The sequence below is a fragment of the Tribolium castaneum genome, chromosome 10 (genome assembly GCF_031307605.1).
Source record: "Tribolium castaneum strain GA2 chromosome 10, icTriCast1.1, whole genome shotgun sequence".
NCBI classification, from domain to species: Eukaryota; Metazoa; Arthropoda; class Insecta; order Coleoptera; family Tenebrionidae; genus Tribolium; species Tribolium castaneum.
This window is the reverse complement of record NC_087403.1, coordinates 6,921,083-6,929,343: the sequence shown is the minus strand read 5'-3', so window position 1 is coordinate 6,929,343 and position 8,261 is coordinate 6,921,083. Positions and strand designations below refer to the sequence as shown.

The following is an 8,261-nucleotide window of genomic DNA, read 5'->3' as shown; positions in this document are numbered from 1 at the left end:
GCGCGGTTTTACTGTTCGACCAGATTGCGACGCCGCATTACGAAATAGTCACATATCGATCACTTACAAAATGAAAAGTTTAATACCAAAATCGTTGCTATTTAATTTAAATAAAAAACTGATCGTAAGCTCGGGCAATGCCCTAATAAAACGGCTCTCAACAGTGAAACAATCAGGAAAAAACGTAAGTAATATTCTAATTTATTCGTCTTGCACTTACCATCTTGAGACAATTTTAGGATCGTGTCCAACAACCGAATTCTGCATCTAAAGTGCATAGGTACTGCTTTTTTATTTATTTTTAGCGCGTTTTTATTTTGTGGTTTATTTTTACAGAAGAAAATTTTCCCTTATCCATGACTTTAATTATATGCGTTAGTAAGTGTTTTTTTTGTTTTATTTTCCGATATTTATATTATTTAGTAAAAAATATGTACATTGTTGTAGTGGTGAGAACAGGAACGAGGATGCGTTATTCGAAATGTTCAAAAGCGAGGAGACGGGGTTACTCTCCATCGGGAAATTTCTTTCAGTAATAATCGATGTTACAATAACTGTAGTTTTAGTCGCATTATTCCAGGCTTTGAGGACTACCGGTTTGCGCAAAAGTGATCCGCGACTGAAAGAAATGATGGAAGCTATAAAGCGCACGCAAAAACAGACCGACACTCAACGACTAAATTTGGAAACTTTTCGGAGGTACACAAATTTAATACTCGGTCAAGGTCTTGACAATTATTGCAACAATCTGTAATAAAACAGTTGTGTATTCTAGTATCGTATCACCTTGTATCGGTCTGATCTCTCGCGCGTTCCGCCACCAGTTCATAATCCCCGAGTTCCAAGACTTTTGCAAAGAACTGGAGGATATCTACTGGAAGTGCAAGGAGAACACGAACGGCAAAGTAATGGATTACGCGATTCATCACTTTGGGACACATTTTTTTAGGTGGCGTCTTATATTCCGCAATTGAAACGGATGAATCCGAACTATTGGGGTGTGAGTGTGTGCACAATCGACGGGCAGCGGTTTTCGATCGGAGACGTCGGTATCCCGTTCACGATCCAATCCTGCAGTAAGCCCCTGACTTACGGGATCGCGCTGGATCTGCTAGGGGAGGAGATGGTTCATAAATACGTGGGACAGGAACCGAGCGGCCGGAATTTCAACGAGCTGGTCTTAGACCACAATAGTAAAATTAGCGCCGGCGTGTGTTAACGTTTATGTATTGTAGTACCTTGCAGAGAAACCCCATAATCCCATGATCAACGCTGGGGCGATTCTGGTCTGTGCTCTCCTCAAAACCGTCGCCGGCCCGGAAATGACCCTCGCGGAGAAGTTTGACTACACGCTGAACTATTTCGTGGTAATGTTGCAATTGCGGTAAAAATCACTCTGTGTCTGGTTCGATTTAGCGATTAGCAGGAGGGGAGGATCTGGGGTTCAATAACGCCGTATTTTTGTCGGAGAGAGAGGCGGCTGATCGGAATTACGCTTTAGGTTTCTACATGAGAGAGCACAAATGTTTTCCCGAGAAAACCAATTTCAAGGAATGCATGGATTTTTACTTTCAGGTGATTATACAAAAAAATTGTACGTGGAACAAACTTTTCTCCTTCAGTGCTGTTCTTTGGAGATGAGCAGCGATACGCTTTCTGTAATGGGGGCCACGTTGGCCAACGGCGGAATTTGCCCGTTAACCGAGGAAAAAGTCCTTAAATCGGAGAGCGTCCGCGACGTGCTATCACTGATGCACAGCTGCGGAATGTACGACTATTCCGGCCAATTTGCATTCAAGGTTGTTAATTGATTTTTTTGTTGATCGTTTCTCTAAAAAATTCGCCGTGTCTGAGTTAAAAAAATTAAAAATTACGTGTTGGCGGTCAACGAAAAAATCCCAATTTCGCATATTAATAGCCCAATTAGCAAATTAGTTTATTAAATGCTATTATTAGGTCGGTCTGCCCGCGAAGTCGGGCGTGAGTGGGGCTTTGCTGGTGGTGATCCCAAATGTCATGGGGATATCCCTGTGGTCCCCACCTCTGGATCCATTAGGTAATAGCTGCCGGGGCGTGCAGTTCTGCGAGGTTTGCGATTAATTACGTAATGGCATCAATTTTACAAAAACTTTACAGGAGTTAGTAAAAAAATTCAATTTCCACCGATACGACAATCTCTTACACTCGACCAACAAATCTGATCCTCGAAAACACAAATTCGAGACGAAAGGCATGAATGTGGTTAATTTGTTGTTTTCGGCGGCTTCTGGCGATTTGCCTGGACTTAGAAGGTAACTAGCTGGGCTTCAAGACCCAAGTTTAGGGGTTTTCTAGGCATAAACTTTCGGGTATGGACATGACGCTGGCCGACTATGACGGCCGCACGGCTCTGCATTTGGCAGCGGCAGAGGGGCATATCCACTGCGTTAATTTCCTCTTGCAACAATGCAACGTACAACATGATATTAGAGATAGATGGGGACGGTCTCCCTTAGATGAAGCACTGACGTTTGGACACACGGCAGTTGCGGAGTTTTTACAAGACTGGGACCAGCGATATCAAAGATCTTCGGAAAATATGATGAAGGCCGGTGGAACTCTTCCGGGGCTTAGCTAAATGATTTAGGAAATTTTAGTCATGTTTTTGTCAGTATTGTATTTTTCTCCTAAGTTTGCAATAATTTTTTAATGTTTGTGTGAGTACGACAATAAACCTTCTATTCGTTGATGTGGCTTTCATTTCTTAAAAAAACCTTGATTTTAAACGAGATATTGCATTCTGGCGTTATTTACGCACGGAAGATCGGTCTGTGTACAAAGACCGCAACGTTTGCACTTTGCACCTCTAAACTATTGATGCAGAAATTAATCCATTCAATTTGTGTGGTCTATCATCTCTAAAAATTTGAATAATTTTTCTCTCACTTGAAAATAAATGAATTAAAAGATTTTTGACATGTTATCAACTGCATATTGGACTTAAAATACTTGTTTAAAAAAATGAAATGGCTTCGGTTCAAGGTTTCAGTAATCTCTTACACAGACTGACTGAATAAAGGTTATACTCCTAGATGATAAAATTTTTAGTTTGAAGTACAGATTTTTAGATAAAATTGTTATTTTATCAATGTAACAAGTCACGATTTATAACAACTAATAATAACGTAAACTCGTTTTAACTAGTCTTAAACTTTTTTCGACAATGTTTAATAACAGCTTTGTTATCACAGCTAAACGAATAGTTAAAAAAATCGACAATGCTCCATAATGTCATTCAAATGTATATCTTTTATAATATGGAAGATATAAATTTGTTAGATTTATTTATTATATAAAAAATTTATTCATATTTTATCTATTTATATTTATAATTGTATTTATTTTAAATTATTTTATAAATTAACAGCGGTTTTGACCAAAATTATTTTCTCAAAACCTCGGACAGACGAAAATTATTCTTAATAAATGTTTAAAATTTAGTTTTGAAATGATTTGTTTTTTGACGATGAGTCTCATAAAAAATATTTTTCACTCTATCCTTAAATAAATAAATAACAATTATTAATCACACAGAAATCAGCGTTTGTTAAAAAACACTTTATTTTTGTCTCTTATTTATTATAATAAATACTAATTAATTGAAAATATTAATAAAATTAAAAAAATATAATGATGTTTTGTAAAAGACCTGTAAAAAAATTGTTGTCAATTGTTAGGTTTATTTAAATATTTAACATTTTTTGGGGCAAATTGATTATTGTAAGGAGAAAAAATCTGAAAAAATTATGATTAAATTAACATTTCCTACATAACTTATTTGTTGTTGTGCTCAGCAGGACTGGTACATTTCGTACCGATACATGCGTCACAGATGAAAATGGAAATTGAAAAGCAAATAGAAAATATTGATTTTATTCATTTAGACAGAGTTACAACAAGAAGGAGTGTGTACATACTGGTCCTAATTAATTGATTTGTATGTTACTCAAAATCGCAAATGTTAATATCATTATTAGCATTAAGCGACTAATGAATGACTCGTATCACAAAAGCTCTGTACCATTTCCGACCTGACACAAGGACGCGAAGATCTCGATTTCTCAGTACCTAGTAATAAACAGTCGGACCCATATTGTAGCAGTAAATTTTGTTTAGTGTCTACCGGGAGATGGATTGCTCGGACAAAATCAATGTGTGATTGGGTATCGAACTAAATTTTAGCTAATTCAAATATCTCAGATAGATGAAACTAATAAAAAAGTAATTTTCTGTTCAACATTAAAAAACCAACATAATGCAAATACTTTGACCGAAGTTACAGCTTTTCCGCGGCAATTGTTTCTGTAATTAATTATAAAATTTAATCGTTATTTTCCCCATTATTACCAACATAAATCAGCTGTCCTCTAACATGTAACCTCGTCATCGCTCGATAAATTTTATTGCAGAATATGTTTGTTATTAATTATTATTAATAAAACCAAATTTTTTCAACAAAACGATTTATTCGACCAATAACATTTCTGTATTTAAAATACAAAAAATAGGCTCTTTATTGTAATTGTCTTGTATCTTACTTTTAACTTACACTTTATAAGTGAATTAAGACTTTGTAACACATGAAATTGAAGCGAAAACAATTGTGAAAGAAGCTATTGTGTTAAAAAAATCGAAACAAAGTGGATATGAAGTGGCATATTAATCTGAATCGAGGTATTTGTGCATGTTTAGGAAATTATTAAATGAAAACGAACCGTAGAAGCGAATAAAATGAATAAGAAGTGATAACGAAAGCGTTGGATCTGAACGTAATTGCTCGACTGAAACCCCAAGCTGGAATTTACTTTTTACCAGTTAATATTATATTGATTAATCGTTTCCGGCATTCCACTGTAATCTCAATTTATTTCCCCACTGGTCTGAAAAACGATTACTTGTTGGACCTAACATAGTTTTCACTACACCTTTCCCTGGTTTTTAGTTTTTGAATGGTCACTTTCCTTGTTCCTTTTGTTTTGTATATTTTTAATTGCTCTCACTCAAAAAATTAAAAAAATAGCAACAATTAAGTGCACTTTTTCACTTTCAGTAAATCCATGACCAAAATTAAGTTTTTTCAAATATTCAATCGTCGCTATAAATATCCGTCGAATTGAAATTTGCAAACAAACTTTGATGTAGTAAAATATACAGCACATTTGCATTCGTTTATTTAACGTGACCTATTTCCGCAACTATAGTCAATCGCCGTCACCGGGAGACACTACGATATTTTACCACCCTTTCGGCACCTTGTAAAATGTTTAGATTCTTGAAGGAACAGTGTCCCTACTGGATATTAACATTGCAAGTGGCATCGCTTCCTGTTTCCGGTTCTTAACATTTTTTACTTTTTGTGGGTGAAAAGAAAAGCCATCAAAAGCTGGTTATTTTTGGTTATTTTGTCGTCTTAACGGCAAGTAATATATAATTTTGTTGACTTCAACAGTAACAATTACTTATATTTAAAATTCTATATTTTATTTAAAATTATTTATCGGACACTAGAACTAAGCAAAGTGTCTGATAAATAAAAATGTAATTTCGTAGCATTTTGTGTACATGTCGTTTGTGTACATTTTTTTGTAAAAGGGATATTGTTTGTATATTCAAATGAATCCTATTGTGAGTGAATATAATCGTTTATTTATATGGCACCAAAATTTATTAGCCATGACGGACATTCCAACTTCCGCTATAAAAGTGAGCAGAGTAGGAGAGAAAAGTGCGCTTCATGTATTTAAACCATGCATTTGTCACAATAACAACATGCAGCTTTGTATAGTGGTTGACATCGTAACTGCCTAACGAATACATGGGAAATTTACTCTGGATAAAAAATAAGAAAACAAAAGCATAAATTAAACAGTAATTGTGTTAATCTCTGTGCCATTTTCCCAACCCGATCTAAAAATTGAATTGATTTCGTCGATAACGAACCACCTTTTACAAATAATGTTCATTAAAATTTTATTTTAGCCGAGAGTCTTACATTAATCAGTTCAACAAACAAAATACGTGCCGTTCGTTATAGCAAATCCAGACTGAAAGAACATGAGTACAAGAGGATAACTTACCTTAATTAAAAATAGTCTCTTATGACGCGGTCCAGTAATCAAGAGAATTACTTATTAGGTGGCTACCGACGTGGTGGTTCAAATTTTATGTAGTTATATGGAGTAGAAAAACTGTTTATGTGGTCTAGTATCATCCTGACACAAGCGCAACGCTGGATAGAAGATCAGACATCCTGAACAGGATGCGCCTTGCTGATGTTTCAGTAGCAACTCGAGCGTCGCGGGTGAAACACATTGTGTGCAGACACTTTAGTACGTGTCCCACGTGGTAAGTTTTCTCCAAGTCTTGTTAAAGGAAATTCGGAAAAATTCCACTTTTCCTGGAGGTCATAGTTTTTGGCTCCCACACGTTTTTCAGTATAAATTAAAATTGGTACGAAAACCTGTTTGGTGGAGCAATAACGATGTTTTCTTTCTGCTAATCGTTGCTTTATTAGGCGTAGTTGCAGTTTAATCAACATTAATATTATCTAGCACTCCGACCTTTGCGCTTTAATTGTCGTTTGTACGGAAAGTGAACGCAAACTAATATACTAATGAATTACATTGGTGTTAATTTAATTCCGCGATATGAGAACAATAACGTACAAAGCACGAGTGGCCTGTACATTGTGAAAAGATTTTTTTGTTTAGAATCGAAAATTGTCTCATATCATACATCAGCCGGCATTACGTTGATGTATGACTGTACCAAATAATATTTCAAGCTTACGATTTCGTATTGCTGACAACACTGCGTTAAAGTCAAATAAACGATATAATACACGAATTGTGATACGAGTGTAGTATAGCGATTCTATGTTTTTGTTTGTCCTGAATACATGATTAAATCTGAGGTGCTCTAGGCTATAAGCTTCTACAACAGTCTAAAGTAATATATTTTTCAGTTGCCGTCTGTGATAAACTATAAAGATTTTGCAATAAACAGTCTTAATTAACTTCGGACTTTTTTATTTTTATATCAGTTTTATGTTGAAAGGGTTGACAATTATCCAATTTTTCAAAATTTCAAACAGAGTTCGGATCGAAATACGTATTGTTGATTGCATTTCACAGGCGCAGGCTTTGTGAAATTCGTGAAACACCTATATTATGACATTAAAATATCACACAACAAACTTTTGTCTGCAACACTAACCGAAAATGGTGGATGCGCCGGGTTAGAAACTGTTCAGCATCAGATAATATTGAATTATCACAACTTAAGTGGGCATAAAACCGACAAAAAATTGACCAAATTTAAAAAACATAGTTTTAGAGTGTAGTATTAAACAATTAATAAATAAAACTATTTTATTAAAATTTGTTGATTTCTGCTTTTTAGATATTAGAATTTAAAGTGGATGTTTATCTGACTTCATAACGATCGATAGCAGAATATATTTCCCTAACTCAAGCACAATTTAAAAGTTTCAAAGTTTTTTATCCTTTTATATGGAATTTGTCAATTTCGACTATTATCAGTAAAAGGAGTTTTAGACACCGCCGTATCAGCGTCGACACTAAGCTTTATTTAATTATTTAATGTGAGCAACTTGCCGTTAATTACGAAATGCGAAACATTATTTAAAAGTTTTCGGTCTAATTTTATCATAATAAAATAATAACGTTCTGATATTTACAAGATAAATGGTCAAATATTAAATTTAGAAGACAGGGCTAATTTAACCAATTATCATGTATTCACTAAAAATGTTTTAACTTAAAACTAAATAAAAAAAGTTCGAACATTTCTAAAATCCATTAGATACGTATATTATGCATATTATGTATACAGTTTTTTTAATTTGTTGTAAAACAATTGTACATTTGGAAAAACGTAGTCATTTGAAACAGTTTTATCCTCGGCGATACAAACAAAACCCACTGACACAGAATTGCCAAACCGTTTTTGTTTCTTGTTTCTGAGAAGATAATAATTAGCAATTTTGTCATAACGACAAAACGTTCAAACCCAGTCGTTTCTTTAATCTAGTGTGGAGCAAGAAAATTTGATGCTAACGCAATTGAGGCTCTAGCTTCGTACGAGCACGAGGCTGACAATTTACTTGAATGACTTTGATAAAACAATCTTAAGTTCTTTCACGAAACAGGGTGATAAAACGATAAAAAACTCTTAATATGCACCGAAACGTTTTGATGTAC

General features: G+C 34.6%; 2 protein-coding genes across 5 annotated transcripts in view; both read left to right on the top strand.

Moving 5' to 3' along the window:
• Positions 1-2,726, top strand: GLS (Glutaminase). 3 transcript variants are annotated; one of them, XM_008202439.3, is made up of 13 exons: positions 1-184; positions 240-280; positions 337-378; positions 424-532; positions 581-699; positions 776-905; positions 950-1,193; positions 1,246-1,367; positions 1,417-1,575; positions 1,623-1,799; positions 1,957-2,088; positions 2,137-2,291; positions 2,335-2,726. In XM_008202439.3, the coding sequence occupies exons 1-13, from the start codon at positions 71-73 to the stop codon at positions 2,615-2,617; spliced, it is 1,827 nt and encodes a 608-aa protein (XP_008200661.1). In that variant the 5' UTR covers positions 1-70; the 3' UTR covers positions 2,618-2,726. The 3 variants fall into 3 exon arrangements, with proteins under 3 accessions (XP_008200661.1, XP_967231.3, XP_008200662.1); XM_962138.5 differs by having other exon boundaries at positions 2-184; positions 448-532; XM_008202440.3 differs by lacking the exon at positions 337-378 and having other exon boundaries at positions 2-184; positions 448-532.
• A 3,501-nt stretch (positions 2,727-6,227) lies between these two features.
• The window catches only part of Dscam3 (Down syndrome cell adhesion molecule 3), a 45,875-nt gene continuing 43,841 nt past the window's right edge, over positions 6,228-8,261 (top strand). Inside the window, exon 1 of one of the 2 annotated variants that reach the window (XM_064359532.1) lies at positions 6,228-6,384. The gene's annotated coding sequence lies outside the window, so the exon portion shown is untranslated. The remainder of the gene's footprint in view (positions 6,385-8,261) is intronic. The other variant, XM_064359531.1, reaches the window with a different exon arrangement.

Bases quoted from the DNA above. Each gene is read 5' to 3' on its own strand.
- GLS (XM_008202439.3), top strand. From the start codon at position 71: ATGAAAAGTTTAATACCAAAATCGTTGCTATTTAATTTAAATAAAAAA. The intron at 185-239 runs GTAAGTAATATT...AGACAATTTTAG, and splicing joins TGAAACAATCAGGAAAAAAC to GATCGTGTCCAACAACCGAA. The intron at 700-775 runs GTACACAAATTT...TGTGTATTCTAG, and splicing joins AATTTGGAAACTTTTCGGAG to TATCGTATCACCTTGTATCG.